The sequence below is a fragment of the Nannospalax galili genome, unplaced genomic scaffold (genome assembly GCF_000622305.1).
Source record: "Nannospalax galili isolate Female #2095 unplaced genomic scaffold, S.galili_v1.0 scaffold22, whole genome shotgun sequence".
NCBI classification, from domain to species: Eukaryota; Metazoa; Chordata; class Mammalia; order Rodentia; family Spalacidae; genus Nannospalax; species Nannospalax galili.
Window position 1 is genome coordinate 399,548 of NW_008347230.1, and position 20,913 is coordinate 420,460.

Here is a 20,913-nt window from a genome sequence, read left to right on the forward strand (position 1 = left end):
TTTATTTTAATTTATTTTATTTTATTTTTGGTCTTTTTTTGAGACAGGGTCTCCCTGTAGCCCCAGCTTGCCTGAAATCACTATGTAGACCAAGCTGGCCTTGAACTCACAGAGATCTGCCAGCCTCTGCCTCCTGAGTGCTGGGATTAAAGGTGTGCACCACCACGCCCGCTTTTTATAACCTTTATATGGTGTATTTTCTTCTTTAAATGTTCTCTTTAGCTTTCATAGCACCACTTTCTCCTATTGCCTGAAATCACTATGTAGACCAAGCTGGCCTTGAACTCACAGAGATCTGCCAGCCTCTGCCTCCTGAGTGCTGGGATTAAAGGTGTGCACCACCACGCCCGCTTTTTATAACCTTTATATGGTGTATTTTCTTCTTTAAATGTTCTCTTTAGCTTTCATAGCACCACTTTCTCCTATTCTTTAAACTCCGTCTACTCCTTGTGGCAACAATTTTAGCCTTGCTTCCCCTGGGTGATCTCTTCACCTGCTGTAATCATACCCACTACCATCTATATGCCCATAATTCCTCTTATTATTATGTTCACATATTCTCTACTTACTGAAAACTGCCACCTATCCATGGCTTCTTTAAATTCTCTATATAGTCAAAACAGAATTCCTGTCTCTTTGCAAATCACTCTTCTTTCTCCTCTATTCCTACCTTAGTGAACAGCACGAACTATCAACACAAATAACCAAACTAGAAACCAGGGAGTTATCTAAGATTGCTCTCCTCACTCCTCACCCCATACCTAGATCCCTTAGTCAATAATTATTAAACATGAACTGTTGGGATTAAAGGCATGTACCAGCATACCTGGCTCCTGATAATAATTCTAAGAATCTTCATTGCCTACAAGATACAGTTCAAACCCCTTACCCATGGTACACAAAGCCTACTTCCTGACCCCTAGTCACTTCTCTACTCTGATCTCCTTTACTTTAGCAGTGGTTCCTAAAGTATACTATGTCTTAAAATCTTTGATCTTTTGTCATAAGTTATTCCTTCTGCCTGGAATGACCACCCTCTATCTACTTGGTAAACAATTCCTCAACTTTCAAGATCAGAATCTCACTCCTCTATGAAGTTTTCCTTTTTTTTTTTTTTTTGAGACAGGGTCTCTCCTGGAACTCGCTATGTAAACCAGGCTGGCCTTGAACTCACAGAGATCCACCAGCCCAGCTTCTATGAAATCTTTCTTAAATCTCCCTAGTATATCAGCCACTCCTTCCTTTGTACTCTCCTTCCCCAACTGCTCTATTGAATCCTATCACAGAAACCATACCTGATATACTTTATTATGATTATGTCTTTAAAGGCCCATCTCCTACTGCTCTAAGAGCCAGAATCATGTTTTATGTAATACGGCCCAATGCCTATTATGTGATCAATAAATACTTATTAATTTTTTGTAATTTTTATTAAAGGAGAGTATGTAGTGATACAAAGAATCTGCTTTGTAGACAGGGTCTCATTGGGTAGCCCAGGCTGGCCTTGAACTCATAGTGATACTTTTGCCTCAGGCTCCTAAAAGACATATCCAGCCAAACTAAAAATATATTAGTTTCAGGGGTTCAGGATACAGTTTAGGTGGTAACAGTGCTTGCCTAATGTGCAGGAAGTCTTGGGTTTGATATGCAGCATCAGATAAATTAGTGGTACACACCTGTAATCCTGGCATTTGGATGGATACAGGAAGATAAGACATTCAAAATCATCCACAGCTACAAAGTGAGTTGGAGGCCACCTTGAACTACTTGAGACCCTATCTCAAAAAGGGCTTTAGAGCCAGGCATGGTAACACATGCCTTTAATCCCAGCACTCGGGAGGCAGAGGCAGGTGGATCTCTGTGAGTTCAAGGCCAGCCTGGTCTACATAGTGAGTTCCAGGCCAGCTGGGACTACAGGGAGACCCTGTCTCAAAAAGATCAAAAAAAAAAAAAAAACTCTTTAGGATTCATGTGTTGATTTCAGATGTTCGTCTTACTAGTATTTTTTTGCATTAGTAGTAAAAATGAGTTGACACTACTCAAGTACATAATGACCGAATATATTATGTAGCTACACTGAGAGGGCTACTGTGAGCATATTTTACTTTAACAAAAAGGAAAAACAATCTTCAACTTGTAAAATGCTACCATAGATTTGTTTCAACTAAAAATAAGAACAATGTAAAAGTTATGCTCATGTTCATGTCATTCAGGTCTCCAGGAAGACCTGCTTCTTCCTCCTCTCTCCCCTATTTCTGACTCCTGTTTTAGTACATGTAGACAGCAGGTGGCAGACACAGCTAGCCTTATCATTTAAGAAAATAGCTTTTAGCATCAATTTAAACATAAAACAAGGAGACCTAGGAAATAGAAACTAATTTAATTTGGTTTGGGGTATTAGAAAACTAAGCATCTCGGCTCATCACCTTCCTGTCTCTTTCCTGCTCCCAAGGTCCAGTATGAAATCATCAAAGTCCAAGCTAAGACAATTATGCATGACACACTTCCAGGATGACAATTTCATTACCCCACCAAAAGGTGTGAAAACAACTGTTCAGTCACTAGCCATGATTCTCTGTGCATGTTTCCCCCAGAGGGAAGGGTGGAAAACCCAGATGAGAACTTGAGTGTAAGGCAAAGACGATTACTGATTTGGCTAAAGTTCTAAATTCTAGGCCAGCTTGGCCCTAGCTCAGGCAAAAGAAGCATTCTACAAGGTCCATCACAGCTTTTGGTGATAATAAAGAATGCCAATTATTTGGCTTTGCCCCTGTAGATTTACCTTGGGAGCAAAATGGCTGATCAAGGGTAAGAATCTTTTTCTTTTTTCAAAGATTCATTTTATTTTTAATTATGTGTATGTTATGTATATGTGTGTGTCTATGGGGGGGGGAATATGTGCACATGAGTGCAGATATCCAAGTAGGCCAGAAGAGGACATCAGATCCTCTGGAACTGGATTGATAGGCAGTTTGTGAGCTGCCTGAAATGGATGCTGTGAATGAACTCAGGTCCTTGTAAGAGCAATATATGCCCTTAACCACTGAGTTAACTCTAGCCCCAGGACTCTGATCTTAGTATCATCCTACTTCTTAACAACTTATAACTGGATTCTTTGTTTCAAAAAAAAATAACACGAGGGTTGGAAAGATGGCTCAGCAGTTAAGAGAACTGGCTACTCTTGCATAGGATCAGAGTTCAATTCCCCGCACCCACATGGTGGTTAACAACCATCCATAACTCCAGTTCCAGGGTATCAGGCACCCTCTTCTGACTTTCACTGGCACTGCACATGTGCACTTAAATACATGCAGGCAATACGCTCATACACAAAAAATAAATTAAAAAAAAAAATATATATATATATATTATTTTATGTGTACGAGAGCATTGCCTACATGTATGTGAGTGCACCTGTGTCGTGCAATGCTAAGGAGGTCAGAAGAGGGCTTCAGATTCCCCTGGAATTGGAGTTAAGGACAGTTCGTAGCTGCCATGTGGGTGTTGGGAATCGAACCCAGGTCCTCTGCAAGAACAGTCAGTGCTCTTAATCACTGAGCCATCTCTCCATCCCCAATAAATAAAATATTTTAAAAAACACAACACACTTTTGTGTGAACACGTGTGTCTGTTATGTGTGTGTATACTTGTGTTTGCATGTGTGTGGGGCAACCTGTGTTTGAGTATGCATGTATATTTACATATGTGTATCTGTGTGTGTGAAGTTTATGTCAGATGTCTTTCTCGATCCCTCTCCATTTTATTTGAGGGAGGGTCTCTCACTAAATCCAGAGCTCACAGATTCCAGCTAATCTAGCTAATCTAGCTAGCCAGCTTGCCTAGACATCTCCAACTCCCAAATTCTGGGATTAGAGGCAGCTGCCACATCTGCCTGGTTTTTTACATAGGTTGGGGCTCTGAACTCTGGTCCTCGTACTTATGTGGCAAGCACTCTATCAATGAGCACTGAGCCATCTCCCTAGATTTTTACTTACATATTTACATCTTTGGATATAAAAAAATCTTAGGTTCTATATTATTGCCAGTTACACTGGAACAATAAAAAGGAAAAAAAAAAAGGAGTCATGGAAAAACACAAAAAATTCTGAAGAGATATTCCCATAGCTGATGTTAGAAGTAACTAATCAAAAATATGGCTGAAGGGGCTGAAGAGATGGCTCAGCAGTTAAGAACACTGGCTGTTCTTGCAGAAGACCAGGGTTCAAAACCCAGCACCCATATGGCAGCTAACAACTGTCTGTAACTCCAGTTCCAGGGGATTCGACAGCCTCTTCAGACCTCCTCGGGAACTGCACAACATGGGTGCACTTACCTACATGCAGGCATTACATGCATACACATAAAATAAATAATAAAATTAAAATATATATATATATGTTTGAAAACCCCCAAAACCAGGGTTAAAAAAATTAGCAATTAAGAGAACTTGCTGTTTTTGTAGAGGACCCAGGTTCAGTTCCTATTGCCCAATCAAGCAACTCATAACCTCCTATAACTCCGATTCCAGGGAATTCAACACCCTCTTCTGTCCTCCAAGGGCAACTACATGCAGGTGGTGCATATTCAGGTATACATAACATAACATAACATAACATAACATAACATAACATAACATAACATAACATAACATAACATAACATAACATAACATAACATAACATAACATAACATAACATAACATAACATAACATAACATAACATAACATAACATAACATAACATAACATAACATAACATAACATAACATAACATAACATAACATAACATAACATAACATAACATAACATAACATAACATAACATAACATAACATAACATAACATAACATAACATAACATAACATAACATAACATAACATAACATAACATAACATAACATAACATAACTGTGCTGGATAACTTGAGTTCCTACCTTGGGCTCCCCGATGAACTGTGACTGGGATATGTAAGCTGAATAAACCCTTTCCTCCCCAAGTTGGTATTGGTCAGAGTGTTTTGTCACAGCAGTGGAGAAACAAACTAGGACAATGACATAACATAACATAACAACACATAACAACACATAACAACACATAACATAACATAACAACACATAACAACACATAACATAACATAACATAAAATAACAACACATAACATAACAACACATAACAACACATAACAACACATAACATAACATAACATAACATAACATAACATAACATAACATAACATAACATAGGGTCTAGAGAGATGGATCAGTGGTTAACAGCACTGGCTGCTTTTGTAGAGAACCCAGGTTTGATTCCTAGCACCCTCTTGGGGACTAACAACCATCTGGAACTCCAGTTCCAGGGTTTCTGATGTCCTCTTCTGACCTCTGAAGGCACTCTGATGACACAGGTGCACTAACATAGATGTAGGCAATATACTCATACACATAAAACAAAAATTAAAACAAAATTAAAACAGAAAAACATGAAAATAAGGCATCCAGACACAAAAGACAGAGAACTAGGAAAAAGGAAAAAGAAATCTATTACTTTATGTAAATGTATAGTATCACTGGAGGAACCAGTCAACTTTTTCTATAAAAAACCAGACAGTAAATTCTCTAGGCTCTGTGTGCCATTTGTCATTATTCTACTATACTTTTGGATAAGGAAAGCAGCTACATCCATAAGCACACATGAAACAGGCAAGGCTGTCCTTTCAGTAAAACTTTAACCAAAAGAAGGAGGGAAGGAAGGAAGGAAGGAAGGAAGGACGGAAGGAAGGAAGGAAGGAAGGAAGGAAGGAAGGAAGGAAGGAAGGAAGTCAGTCATTCAGTCATAGTTTTCCCAATTCATCACTACTTTCTTGATGATGAAAGGATGATGAAAAATGAAAGGAGGGAAGGGGAGAGAAGGAAGGAAGGAAGAACTCAAAAATTAATCTAAGGAGAGCAAGATGGCTCAGTTAGTAAAGTGCTTGCTGCCAAGCCTAACAATCTGAGTTTTATCCCTGGAACTCACATGGTGTAAGGAAAACTGACTCCCTCAAGTTGTCCTCTGATCTCTACTCAAATACACACACACACACACACACACACAACACACACACACACACACACGAATAAATAATCTAGCCTTTTTGTAATAAAAAACCAAAATTTAAAAATCCTATGGAATCTCATATTTTTTTATGTGTATGCATGTATTGCCTGCATGCATATGTAAGTGCACCATATCATGCAATGCCTGTGGAGGACAGAAGAGAGAAGAGGCCGTTGGATCCCCTGGAACTGGAGTTATGGAGAGTTGTTAGCTGCCATGTGGGTGCTGGAATTCAAACCCGGGTCTTCTGCAAGAACAGCCAGTGTTCTTAACTGCTAGGCCATCTCTCCAGCCTCGACCAATTTCTTTATTTCTCTTTAAAATATTTTATTTATTTATTTTTTAATTTTGTTTTATGCGTATATATGTATTGCCTGCATGTAGGTAAGCACACCCAGTGTTGTACAATGCTCGTGGAGATCAGAAGAGGTTGTCGGATCCCCTGGGACTAGAGTTACTGACAGTTGTTAGCTGCCATGTGGGTGCTGGGATTCAAACCTGGGTCCTCTGCAAGAAGAGCCAGTAGCTTAACCACTGAGTCATCTCTCCAGCCCTGTATCTCATATTGTTTTAAAAAACAAACACGAGGCTGGAGAGATGGCTCAGCAGTTAAGAGCACTGGTTGCTCTTGCAGAGGACCTCCCAGCACCCACATGGCAGTTGACAACTGTCCATAACTCCAGTTCCAGGGGAATCTGACACCCTCTTCTGATTTCTGTGGGCACTGCACAATGTGGGTGCACATACATACATGCAGGCAATACACTCATACACATAACTAAAAAAATAATATTAAATAAAATATAAGAAAAAAAAAAACATTGCCACTAAGAACTACTGAGTGACTGAGAGCTAAAAGGCTCAATGTTAGATACCACTGTTATAGGTACAGGTCTCAGCTTCCCCATTTTTGGTTCTCAGAGTCAAATCAGAAGGTACTCATCCTATGGTATTATCTGCATTTTCTGAAATCTTCAGGATTGCATGGGAAGCATTCTAATCTTAAGTACTAGGAGATATTTCTTGGTTGGCACTGGGTAACTTTGGTAGCTATGTAACTTTGGGAAACAAGGTGCTCCCAACAAGTTCACCCACCTCTTTATTCTGCTGTGTTTGCTGCCACCTCCAGCGCCTTTTCAATGCTTCCTTCTCTACTCCCTTCTCCATCAGTGCATATAAAGCTTTCCTCAGCACCAAGTCCCGATCATGGAAACCCCACATCCCTGCAGCAAGAAAGCATGACATAAAACACTTTATCTTATCTCAGCTTTTGTTTTGAGGTGACAAAGATCAGGGCCTCTCGAATAAACTGGGCAAGTACTCTGCCATTCAGCTACACCTCCAGCTCCTTACTCATTAATTTTGATACAAAGACCCATGAAGAAAATTAGGATAAAGCCCAGATTCTAAGAAATTGGCTGTGATTTAGGGAAGAAGTACTTAGTCAAGAAAAGTTGTTCCGCTGGGCGTGGTGGTACACGCCTTTAGACTCACTCAGCACTTGAGAGGCAGAGGCAGGCAGATCTCTCTGAGAGTTCAAGGCCAGTCTGGTCTACATAGTGAGTTCCAGGCCAGCTGGGGCTAAAGACCAAAAAAATAAGGACGTTCCTACTCTCTAGGTCTACACACTTGGAGAATTTGAAAGTGGGGGATATAATACATTCTCCAAACTCATGAGAGGAAGTTCTCATTTCTCAAGCAAATCTAACAAACCAATATACAGCAGCTAGTAAGGCTGGTTTGGCAGCACACAGCAGTCAGCATCAAAGCTTGTGGAATGGATGAAAAACAGGGACCTTATCTAAAGCTAAAAGCAAATAATATACGGAGTTGTAAGTAGACCAAATAATTCAAAGTAAGTGTCACAAAGACCTGCTAAAAACCTATCATATATATATATATATATACACAAAGTTTGCTTACTAATGTTCAGTATTCCTAGGGTGAGCTCACAGAATAGGGCCTAAACTAAACCCTGTGCTCTCCTATCTCTAGCAAACACTGAAAAACCAAGGCAAGATTTTCTTTCATCTTCTCCTGTGCCAGCACCTTGCTGTGAACCATCACGTCTAGCTACAATGAAGTTTGATTAGATGAAATCCTATACATCATATTCAATTCAATTGCTTCCTTTCTACAGAAGGAGAGACATTTTCAAGACTCACCAAGAGAGGCTGCATGCAGGAGGCAGTTCCCATCTCCAGTAGTTGCCAAAGGAAGCAGCCTCTGACAGGTGGAGTCCACACTAGCCCACCAATTCAAACGCCCTGCAGACATGACAATGGAAGAAAAGAAAATCAGATCAGCTTACTTTAGAAAGACTAAACCATCACATTTTCTTCTTGAGACAGACTCTTGCTGCATAGACAGGCTAACTTTGAAATTATTACCCTTTTGCCTCTACCTCCCACAGGGGTATGCATGCTCTATATCACTTCTTTGTAGACACAGTCTTATGTAGCCTAGTCTGACCTGAAAATTACTATGTTGCTGAGACTGCCCTTAAGCTCCTGATATTCTTGCCTCCATCTCCTGAATGCTAGGATTGCAGGTGTACACCTCTAAACCTAGCCTCTATTATTCTTTATTTCTTATAGTTAGAATCTGGTATGCATGACTGGTTAAATTAGTGAGTTGAACATGCAGTGGACACATATACCACAGCACATGGGTGGTGATCAGAAGAAAACTTGTGGGTGCTGGGCATGGTGGCACACACCTTTAATCCCAGCACTTGGGAGGCAGAGGCAGGTGGATCGCTGTGAGTTCGAGGCCAGCCTGGTCTACATAGTGAGTTCCAGGACATTTAGGGCTACAAGGAGACCCTGTCTCAAAAAGACAAAAAAAAAAAAAAAGACAATTTATGGAAGTTAGTTCTCTCCTCTACCATGTGGGTGGGTCCCAAGAATCAAATTTGGGTCACCAACCCTGGCAGCAAGTGCCTTTACCCACTGGACCATCTCACCAGCCCATATTACCTAATTTTAACAGTAATTTAAAACAAACACAATTAGCCTGGTGTGGTGGCACACACCTTTAGTTCCTGCCCTGGGAGGCAGAGATAGGTGGAGCTCTGTGAGTTCAAGGCCAGTCTGGTCTACATAGTGAGTTCCAGGCCAGCTGGGGCTACAGGGAGACCCTGTCTCAAAAAACAAACAAAAATAAGAAAACAAAACAAGCAAACAAACAAAGAACAAGCACAATTGTGAAGGTAAATAAATTCGGGGGAATGTTCATATGAATAGATGTAACATCATCTGCAGCCTTGGCCCTCTGTTTGCAAGGCAGTTCCAGAGCCAATTATAATCAATCGTAGTTGTCCAGATATTGATTTTCAAATATTAGTTCCTAGGCCCTATCCATATATATCTGGTTTCTTTTATACTAAACAGAACAATTCCAAAGTATCTAATTTTTATCCTTTAACTTCAAACAGCACTTATCTCAGTACATGTTTCTCTGACTGACTCTTGTCTTTGATAACAATCAGATCACATACATAGACAGGTTACTGATCAAGGCCAGCCCCTCCATGGGGCTACACAGACTAGAGAGAAAAGCATTCAACAGAAAACACTCACTGACCTGCCTGTTCCAAGGCAACCAGCATGGACTGCTCAATGAGGTCTCTCTCTATGAAGCTGCGGAAGTCTTCTTTGTACACAGTGAGATCTGGAAGCTGGAAGGCACAGATGGGCATTTCCAGGGGGTGCTCACTGCTCCCCCAACCCCCACCATTGGAGGAGACATGGGACCGGGCCAGGGAAACAATGCTGGAGCTGGCGTGGGAGATACCCCTAGACAGGCGTTTTTCTGCAATGAGAAATCATGTTACCTTAGAATATATACAACCCACTCTGAGAACTCTCCACTGATATAGAGTTACCTCTTGACAGAGTTTCCAGTCGGGGAAACTATATCTAACCAGCTACTCAACTGCATGATGCTTTTCTCAAGCTGAGTACAAATGAAGAAATAGCAGTATTTGTGTGGATATTTACATTAGCTCCAAACACACGTTCATCTTTCTACCCTTATTTGTGATGTGCCTGGCTTTCCTCTTCCTGACTTTACTTTCTTCCACTCCCATTTTCCAGCATAAGAGACCCATTCATGTAGCAATTTCATCATTTTTTTAGTAAGAAGAAGAAGAACTAAGAGAAATGGGCTTTCATTAGACTAAATTCAGTCAAAAATCTCTCTGGTAATCCTTAGGGTTTTGAAGAATACAGAAAGGAACTCCATTATAGAAAATAAAATGGCATAAATGGGAACTTTTTCTGTCATCAATATTATAAATACATGATAGATATAATATGTAATATAGTCATCTGTATTATTTACTGTAATTTTCTTGATACTCATTTTTATCAGAAATTTATAGAAAACAGTAAATTCTTAACATGCTAGAGAACAAAACAGTAATGTAAATAGTATTCTAAATCATTAATTTTTTTCTGAGTACATGGCTCCCACAATTCCCTGCCCATATTCCATGAGCACAATTTGCACAGGGTAATATTATTTATTTGCATGGCTTGAATTATATGTGTGAGTATCACAAGGGGCAAGAGCTCTAATGTTGGGTAGCTAGTCTCACTCCAATATCTGGCCTGGATGAATGCACAAAGTCAATAAAGAATTGTCTAAAGTCATTTTTATAATGATGTTATTGTAAGGCATTTTGTTTGTTTTCAGGTTTTTGGGACAAGTCCCCCTGTAGCCCCAGCCGGTCTGGAACTTACTATGTAAACCAGGCTGTCCTCGATCTCACAGAGATCCATCTGCCTCTGCCTCCTGAATGCTGGGATTAAAAGTGTACACCACCATACCCAGCCTTATTTTAAGATATTTTTTATATAGTTAAATTTGGGTTTGGCTGGGTAAGAGAAAGAATGAAAACATCTCTAAAGGAACAAAGTCTCCATATAGCAGCACCCACCCCTCCATTTTATATACAAAACACCCATCAGTTACAGCAATACCTTGAATGATGTCATCTTGTCTCTGAAGGATGGGTCGGGGAGGACAAGTGGACTCTCTATCAGAACACCCTTTTTCAGGGGTCTTTGAGCAACTACTCCCTCCACTAAAGGGTGGAGACAGGTTCCCAGCATGGACTTGACGTAGCTGTTCAAAATCACTAAGGGCAGCACTCACGTCCCAGTTCTTTCCTGACAGGAGACAAAACAATAAGCAAATTATATATTCAGAGTATAAAGAAACTGGGGAAAGACACAGGAAGACCAATGCTATTCTAACCATCCTATCAAAACTAAGCAAACTAGGCATAGTAGCACATAATTTTAATCCCAGAACTTGGGAAGCTGAGGCAGGAACATCACATAGAGTTTAGGGCCACTCTAGGCTACATGAGATACTGCCTCAAAACACCCCCTGTCAAAAATAAACCTAGTAAGAACATAGTAATGCACACTACAATTCTATATTAGTTTGCCTTACCCTACCTTAATTTTCTTCAACCTGAAATGCTCATTTTCTTTATTGCCTATTTCCTATGTAAACTGCATGATGATAAACTTTGTCTCTGAACTCAAAGAGCCTTAGGAGAGCTAGTTACCTAAAATGAAACCTTCTTTTACATATAAAGGAAACAAAGCTTACAGAAGTAAAGTGACTTGTTCAAAGTCATAGCTTATTTGTACCAGGGCCCAGCAGGACTCAAGCCCAGATCTCTAATTCTGAGATCCAAAGAGGTTCTTAGTCTAGGTAAACTCCAGGATGTCCTAGGCCACATAAAATGATATACAAAGTCGTAGGTATGCACATTTTTCTAAAGAAGAGTTGCCATATATCACTAGCTTATCAAAAGCAACTATACTGCTTTCACTTTAAGAGTCACTCATTATTCTACTAAAGATAAGACCCTAAGTGATGGATTTGTCATGATAAACTTTTCTGTTGCTTTCTCCAGTTAAATTATTTAATACACATTGCTTAATTGTTTGTACTTCTTCCTGCTACTCTTAATCTGCCACAGCCTTAATTCAATTATCCCCTAGTGTCTACACCTCCAATCTACTCAAAAGAATTTCATGAGATTCATATTTCCTTCTCTCTCTTTTTTTTTTTTTTTTGATCTTTTTGAGACAGGTTCTCCCTGTAGCCCTAGCTGGCCTGGATTCACTATGGAGGCCAGGCCGGCCTCGAACTCACAGAGAGCCACCTGCCTCTGCCTCCCGAGTGCTGAGATTAAAGGCGTGCGCTACCACGCCCGACTCTTTATTTTTGAGATTCATATTTCTAAAGTACAGTTCTAACAGTCTCAATTCCATGTTCAAATGTGATGCCTAACCACGGCTATAAAATAAACACAAGGCTCCTTTGCCTGATACTTTCAATGGCCTCTCCTATTTTCTGGCCTTTTCTCTGGGGTTCAGTTTCCTGATTTGTGAACTGCAGATCCTAACAGTATGCATGTGGCTGTTTCTTCCATGCTGAGTGTGATCACGCCATCTTGAATCACACCAGTTATAATTACCCCTATAAACCCCATTAGGGTGGGGGTTGAGTATATTAGCATTCTCTCTCAGAAGGGGGGCCTTAATGAGATTAATGATGTTCTTAAGGCCCTTCCCCTCCCCAGGGATATTATAAGTAGTTAACAACTGCTGAGAAGAGAGATTTTTTTCGGTGGTGTCATTGCCCATAGGCTATCCATATGCTTGACAGTAACCTCCTGTCCATGTTCCTATAAGTTTACTGAGGTTACTCTGGTTCAGCAAGACAGACTTGGGTAACACTCTTTCTTTGGTCTGCCCTTTCTGACTGGAATGGATAGAAATAAACTCCCCCAGGAAAAGTCATACCTACCTCATAGTGTTATCATGAAGATTAAATGAGTTGAAAGCACATAGAACAGTGCTTGGATGCAGAAAGAATTGTATTTTTACATATTTACTAGTGTTGCTGTTTTTATTATAAACCCTCCAGTTAAGTTGTACTAACTATTCATGCTTGATGATTTTATTCTAAGCCATTAAATCAACACTTTTATCCTCCCTTTGGCTCACTCTCTGCTCTAGTCATCACTGGGCTTTCTTGTTCGGAGACCATACTAAGACTACTCCCATCCTAGATTCTCTCCACTGATTATTCCCATTGCCTACAAAGTTCTTTCACCAATACATCTACACAGATGAATCCTTCTAAGCTTCAGGTATTTGCTCAATGCCATGTTCTTAGTAAGTCCTATTTGACTGCCCAATTTAAAACCACATCACTCCCCTTATCATCTTCCATAGCACTCAGTAAGTACGCTATAATACACTTAACAACTTATGTAATTACCATAATTCTTGTTTATTGACTGTCTTTCTGACTACATTAAGGTGGGGGGTTTGTTTTGTTCAAGAATCTAGAGCAATACCTAGCATATAGTAGAGACTCAACAAATGGCTAAACAGAAGCTATTTTCTCCTAAATCAATTCATTCACTAATGAATAACATGTCTTGAGATCTGGATATGGATTTCAAACTGTTGGTAAAGCTTCTTAAAATCAGGCCCTCTTTATACAAACATGTCCAGGACTGAACATTCATCATCTTCCCTCCAAAACTTATAACCACTCTTCCTCCTATGTTCTCTAAATCAGTATGGCATCATAGCCCCTTCAAGTCCAAGAAATTCAGTCCATTTCAGCTTCTCACTAACTGTTCAGATTCCACTCTCCCTTTTCCCTCATCATTCAGCTAATCCCTGGGGCTGTTTAAATCTCTCTCACATCCATTCCTTCTTGTCCATTTTTACTACCTCTGTCCTATTTCAAGTTCTTATAATCTTCACAAGGTCTTTGATCTTTTGAGAAAAAAACTTGATTTTCTAAAGAGTCTCTCTGCTAAATCTCTCATCTCTAAAATTGGTTCTTTACACTACAACCAGAGTTACCTGCTAAAGGAAAAAACAAGAGACAGAAAGAGACAAAATAACAATAAGGTTCTCCTTTTTTCCCTTCTAAATGATGTATTAAAACCATCTACTTCTCTCTCTGCCACTAACATTGTGGTCTAAGTTGCCATCATCTCTCATCTGAACTAAGGCAATATTAACTGGTTTTACCACTGGCCACCTTCCAATATATTCCTGTTAGAATAGATTAAACACTAAAAACTCAGAATATAAAGTCCCACTATGGCTAACAAAGGCCCCGTATTCTGCTTCTTGCCCATCTAACCAGCTCCCCACCATTCTCGTACTACTCTCCCTATCTTGCTCACCATTAGCTTTTCTAATACGTCAAACTCCCCCAGCTCATGGTTGTTGGGTAAGCTATTTCTCCTGTAAAAACACCCTTCCTCTAAGGCCTTCCTGCAATCTGGATTTAAATCAGGTTTCTGTCTTCACTCTTCATAGTACTCTCAACTTTTCTTTTTTCTTTTTTTTTTTTTTTTTTTTTGGTCTTTTTTGAGACAGGGTCTCCCTGTAGCCCCAGCTGTCCTGGAACTCACTATGTAGACCAGGCTGGCCTTGAACTCACAGAGATCCACCTACCTGCCTCTGCCTCCCAAGTGCTGGGATTAAAGGCGTGCACCACCATTCCCGGCTTCAACTTTTATAACATGAGTGTGTGTCACAGAAGAAATCCTTTGTAACAGTATCAGTAAAACCCACACTCTAAAATCAAACTGCTTAGATTAAAATCCTATTCAACTTCACTGAACACCAATTTTTAAAGTTATAACATAGTAGTTGAGAGAATAATAGATCTCAAGTGCCTAGCACATACTGAACACACTGTATACATATTGACACACATTATTATAAGAGGAATGAGGAATCATTAACAGTGATTTTGTTTTTTTAAATTTTATATGTGGTACTGTGTATGTGTGTGGTATGGTATGTGCATGTCTGTGGTGTGTGCTGCATGTGGAGGCCAGAAGTCAAGGTCAGGTGTCTGTCTTTACAATTATGCTTTTAGTGTATTTCCCTTTGAATTACCTGAACATAAATAAATGACAGTAGAGAAAGCTACCCAAAACATAGAAGGTGAAAGGAGGACTTTGAATTTTGAAATTATGGTGGATCATACACAAAGCAGATCATTAGAAGTGACTTAAATGAAGGGCTACTATATACAAAATATCTTCCTGATCACCTCAAATGTTCTAAATCATCTTAACAATAAGATTTCACTTTCTCTTTTTTTTATTTTCTCTCATGACTTCTTACCTTCCAGAAGATCTCGGGCCAGCCCCGGCTCTGCACCTGTGGAACGGACAAACTCCGACAGGACAGCATCCATGTCCAGGGTCATGTGATCATCAGGTGCTTTTAGGCAGCAGGATGTGAGCAGAACATAGATGAAAATTCAGGCTTCTACCTAAGAAGGAAATAAATACATATGGCTTAAAACAACAAGAACAGAATGATTACAGCCAAACTGCAGCAGCTTAAACACATGGGGAAAATATTCTTGGCTTACTCATTCTAGTTACATTTTGAAACAACAGTTTAAAATTTATCATGAAGAGTAACATTTAATTTCCTCATTAACATTAATGTCTTAACTCCTATATTAACTACAAACCACTCTGAATAATACTTTATGGTTTTTTTTCTCTTTTCTAGTAGTGGTAGTACTAAGGATTGTTTGTATCTTTGTTTTTGGTCTTTTATTTATTTATTATTATTATTATTTTTTTTTTGGTCTTTTTGAGACAGGGTCTCCCTGTAGCCCCAGCTGGTCTGGAACTCCCTCTGTAGACCACACTGACCTCAAACTCACAGAGATCCACCTGCCTCTGCCTCCCAAGTGCTAGGATTAAAGGCGTGCGCCACCACGCCCAGCTGTGATACTGAGGATTGAACCCAGGTCTAACATATGCTAGACAAGTGCTCTAGGGATAAGCCACCCTGCCCTGAGCCTACATTTCTTCTATGAGTTTGCTTATCCAAACTGAAGGAAGCAGCAGACCAGGACACTAAAAAGATCTCCAACCTATAATTTCCCCTATTAAGGCACTCTTTTATTTCCTTTATGAAAATTTTTTTATCATTAAGTTTTTTTGGAGACAGGCTAGTCTAGAACTTGTAGCAATCCTCTACCTCAGCATCCTGAGTGCTGAGATTACAAGTAATTTAAATGGAGGGCTACCATATACAAAGTATCTTCCTAATCACCTTTCTGATCATGCACCACCATGCCCCCCACCTTACTCTGAAATTAGTAGCTATCTATTTTAATATATAAGTTTTTGGAAGCAGGGAATGTGTGTTTCTTCTTTACTAATATACACCCAGAATGAATCACTTGACACAGAGCCTGGCACCCAGGCTCTTAGTAAACACTAAATGAATGAATCTATGCAGTGGGAACCTTCAGGGTTGATTAACATTCTCATGCTGGTAAAGGAACGGAATGAATAAACTGAATGCTGAAACTACTCAAAATAAAATAAGCTATTCTGCAAATGAAAATGGAGATTCCAAAGGCTCATAACAAAAGTCGGTCTCTGTCCACTAACTTTAGGCACTCAGGAAACAGATCTACTCCAAAAAGTCTTTTTTTCCCAAGACAAAAGATTGTCAGGTAAATTTACCTGAAATAATATTTCTTCTTTCAGACTTGACTTTAGCAGAAACTATGCCCCTGATTTGACAGCCTGGCACCAATCCAACATTCCTCTAAGGTTAACAGTCCCAGCTGAGAAAGCAAAAACAGAGTGGAGAACAACCTCTGACCAAATTCCACCAGCCTGACAGTGCTCTGAAGATGAAGCCTCATTCATATTCTTCCAGACACTCACCAACTCCATCTTTCCAGGAAAGTCAAAACCAGAATTCTTTTTTTTTTTTGTCTTTTTGAGACAGGGTCTCCTTGTAGTCTCAGCTGTCCTGGAACTATGTAGACCAGGCTGGCCTTGAACTCACACAGATCTGCCTGCCTCTGCCTCCTAAGTTCTGGGATTAAAGGCATGTGTCACCATGCCGGCCAAAACTAGAATTCTTAAAAGCAACAGGTGACTCAGATGACTGATCAAAAATATTTCCACCTAAAAACATAAAGTCTATGGATGACTCCCAGGTACTTTTTATTTATTTTTTTTTAAAAAGATTTTTTATTTATGGGCTGGAGAGATGGCTCAGCAGTTGAGAACACTGGCTGTTCTTGAAGAACAGATCCAGGTTTGAATCCCAGCACCCACATGGTAGCTAACAACTTTTATTATTATAAAAATAATAAATTAAAAAAATTTAAAGATTTTTAATTTATTTTATGTGTGTGAATGTGTTGCCTGCATGTGTGTAAATGCACCCATGTTGTACAGTGCCCTCAGAGGTCAGAAGAGGGTATTGGATCCCCTTAACTGGAGTTAGGGACAATTGTCAGCCACCACGTGGGTGCTAGGAATCGAATTCCCAGGTACTTTTTCTCTTCTCCTCTCCCTATCCCAGGATACAACTTATTTAGTGGTATGATCAGATCCTGATTTTCTACATTCTTTGGCTATAGTAAGGCAAATAACAAGGATTAATAGGTTATAAAAATAGTAGGTCTCTAGGGGCTAGAGAGATCATTCAGCAATTAAGAGTACTAGGTGCTCTTGCAGAGGACCCAGGTTTGATTCCCAGCACCCTCATGGCAACTAACAACCATTGGTAACTGCAGTCCCAGGTATCCAACACCCTCTTCCAACTCCAAGGGCATTGCACAACACAGATGCACTTACATACATGCAAGTAATACACTTATACACATAAAATAAAAATAATAAATACAATATTAAAAAAATAGTAGGTCTCTAACTTGATAACTGGATTTTTTTTGAGAGCGAGAGAAATGGTGAAAGAGAAAGCATTATTTCTTACAGTGCTCTAATAATACAAGAGATCAGTGGGCAGAGGGATGATTTGTTCATATCTGTAGCCCAACATTCAGCAATGCATCTACAGTCTAGTAGACAGTCAATAAATGCCTGGTGAATACGTTCAATATCAATGAATGTCAATTTTTCTTCAGTTCCTAAGTATCAGAAAGAACTAGAACACCTAAAGAACTTTCTGTCCAAGATACTTCAAAGTTAAAATGCCAAGCTTTATATTCAGCAAACCAGTTCTCTTACATCCTGTACTTAAGAATTAAATTCCAAGTCAGGCAAGGTGGTTCAATCCTGTAATCTCAACACTTAGGAGGCTAATGCAGGAGGATTGAGAAGTCAAGGTTACAAAGAAAGACGGTCTCTCAAATAAATAATAATAATAAATGATTTAATTAAATTCTTTCAGAATTCCCAGGTGAACAAAAGTCCCCACCCCCAATGCAGGTAAGAAGTACCTCTCCAAAGTCCATTTTATTCACCATCTTTGGTCACAGGACATGGGAGCTGTTCAAGTAACTTAAATACATAAATACTCCAAAACCAACAGCCAAGCAAACTTCAGTCTTCCTTCTCAAAACAAAACAAGGTAAGTCACTTTGATAACTTTCTGAAAAACTGTGGGGAAGATACAATAACCACACACAGCAATCAGCAAAAAGTGCTCAGCAGTAAGGACAAGGTATGACTAAGGCACAAGCATGCAAACAGTTTCCTAGCAAGACCCACACTTCTGAGTAAGGGAAGCAAATGAGAGCCGTTGGTGTCACCGCAGCCAAGGTCTCATATGGTAAGAGGGGGTAGGTCATTCACTTCAAAATCATCTAATATAAATGAATAACTCAGAGTCTCTGACACTATCTGGAAAGACTGGCTCTTCAACAAAAGTTTGAAGCACTAAAGCAAACCTCTTGGCAGCACATTCTTATATTTGATGTCTCCAGGTACATGTCATGGACTATGTCCTGACCTCAACAGGTAAGGACGGCAGCTTTTGTTACATCACTGCCAACACCTGGCTTAAGCATCTCAAATTCCAAATGGGGCTATTGAAGCCAGTGATGACACTCACAGTCTGGCTCTGTCTCAGCATACAGGAAGGAAAAATCCAAACAAAAAACAAAACAGACTTTCAACTTTTCAAGTTAAAGTGAAGTAGCACTCAAATATTTGTTGATTGAGTGGTTTATAGACAGATTTCAAACAGCCAAAATTCTCCAGTCTTCCAAATGATAGGGCCTTTATCAATTATTCAGCCAATGTCTGTCTCCATCCAAGTGTTCTTCCACAACATCTCTGACAGATAAATTATCCAGCTCCCAAAAAATACAAGATCTGACATGGAACTCATTACTTTGCAGACACAAAATATATTTTTTTAAACAAAAGCCAAATTTGTCACCAGACTCCTCTCCCTAATTATTTTCACATAATTATCTTTATTACATTCTCTAGAACTATACAATCAACTCCTGTACATGATGAACTTTTCACAGAAAATTATTAAATCATTTATCATTTATTTAGATACTTGTTTGTAAAAATATTTTATTATTTTTATTTTTATGTATGTGTGTGAGTGTAATGCCTACATGTAGGTGGGTGCACCTGTGTCACGGAATGCCTGAGGAGGTCAGAAGAGGGCATCAGATCCCTAGAACTGGAGGTACAGACAGTTCTTAGTTGCCATGTAAGTTCTAGAACCGAGGCAGTGTTCTTAACCACTGAGCCATCTCTGCAGCCCCTAGATAAATACCTGTTATAGATCAACAACACAATGTTATTATGAACCAGACAATGACATATATTTTATAAAATCTTTCCCTGTTATCAGCACTTGCTTATTCCTGTATTTTTTTTTTTTTTTTTTTTGGTCTTTTTTGAGACAGGGTCTCCCTGTAGCCCCAGCTGGCCTAGAATTCACTGTGTAGACCAAGCTGGTCTACATAGGCTATGAGCCTTGAACTCAAAGAGATCCACCTACCTCTGCCTCCCGAGTGCTGGAACTAAAGGCGTGCACCACCACATCCAGCTTTCCTCTATTCATTTATAAATGTTATGTTGACCATATACTACAAACTGCATGCTGCAGGAATGTTCAAATTTTACTTCTGCTGTCTTTGCCTCTTGCCCCTATTTGTACTTCCATATCATCCTGAAGGCAGAGAGCAAGAATTCAAACAAGTTAATATTACTTAGGCTCTTTCGAAGACACTATTTTAGGGCTAAAGGTGCAGCTCAGTGGCAGAGTACTTCCCTAGCATACAAGGCCTTGGGTTTGATCAATAGCACCACCAAAACAAAACAACTCACCACAACACTATCTTATTCTATCCAACAATAAAACAAAAAAGGCTTGAAAAGATAGGTAAATAGGTCAAGAGTCTGAACCCATGATCTTTCTGCTGTTCCCAGATGTTTTCCAAGGGACTAAGGTATTTCACTGATTCTTACTACTTAATTCCATTTGCTACAGGAATGGTCTGTACCAATCATATTGATTGAAGACTTACATTTTCCTCACTTCAAATCCTACCATCTTCCTGAGCAATTTCAACACTCAGCTCCACAATCCAGCTGCCTTTAGAAGTTTCCTAAGATCTAGAAACCTCTATCGTTACTGCAACAACTCAGACCTGGACCCTGCCATTTCCTGAAATCATTTTACCTGTCTTAAAATCCAACAACTTACTCTCCTACAGTTTCATCTTTACCCAGCTTTTTTTAAAGTTTATTTTAATTTTTTAAAATTTAATAACCACATGATTAGAAGAAGCATTTCATTACAGCTTTAACATATTCAGTAACACATTCCAGAGCAAGGATATATCTCTTTCAAAGGTGGCTGTAAATTTTTAGGTTCACAGTTGAATTAATACAGTCATACACTATTGAACTCAGTATAAACTCTGTAAAACAAAAAATGTAATGAGTTTTTAACCTTTAAAATAGATCTGCATTTCATTTTTTTTAAAGAGGG

General features: G+C 39.3%; 1 protein-coding gene across 4 annotated transcripts in view; it reads right to left on the reverse strand.

Moving 5' to 3' along the window:
• Otud7b (OTU deubiquitinase 7B) overlaps positions 1–20,913 on the reverse strand; it is a 60,581-nt gene that overhangs the window by 13,085 nt on the left and 26,583 nt on the right. For 2 of the 4 annotated variants that reach the window (XM_008843731.3, XM_017800792.2), the window contains 5 exons: positions 15,286–15,436; positions 11,077–11,265; positions 9,677–9,904; positions 8,257–8,358; positions 7,187–7,314 (listed from right to left, as the gene is read on the reverse strand). In XM_008843731.3, coding sequence (XP_008841953.1) covers positions 7,187–7,314; positions 8,257–8,358; positions 9,677–9,904; positions 11,077–11,265; positions 15,286–15,370 — 732 coding nt within the window. In that variant the 5' untranslated portion in view covers positions 15,371–15,436. Of the gene's footprint in view, positions 1–7,186; positions 7,315–8,256; positions 8,359–9,676; positions 9,905–11,076; positions 11,266–15,285; positions 15,437–19,917; positions 20,089–20,913 lie in introns of those variants that run through there. The other 2 variants (XM_029568599.1, XM_017800795.2) reach the window with 2 other exon arrangements.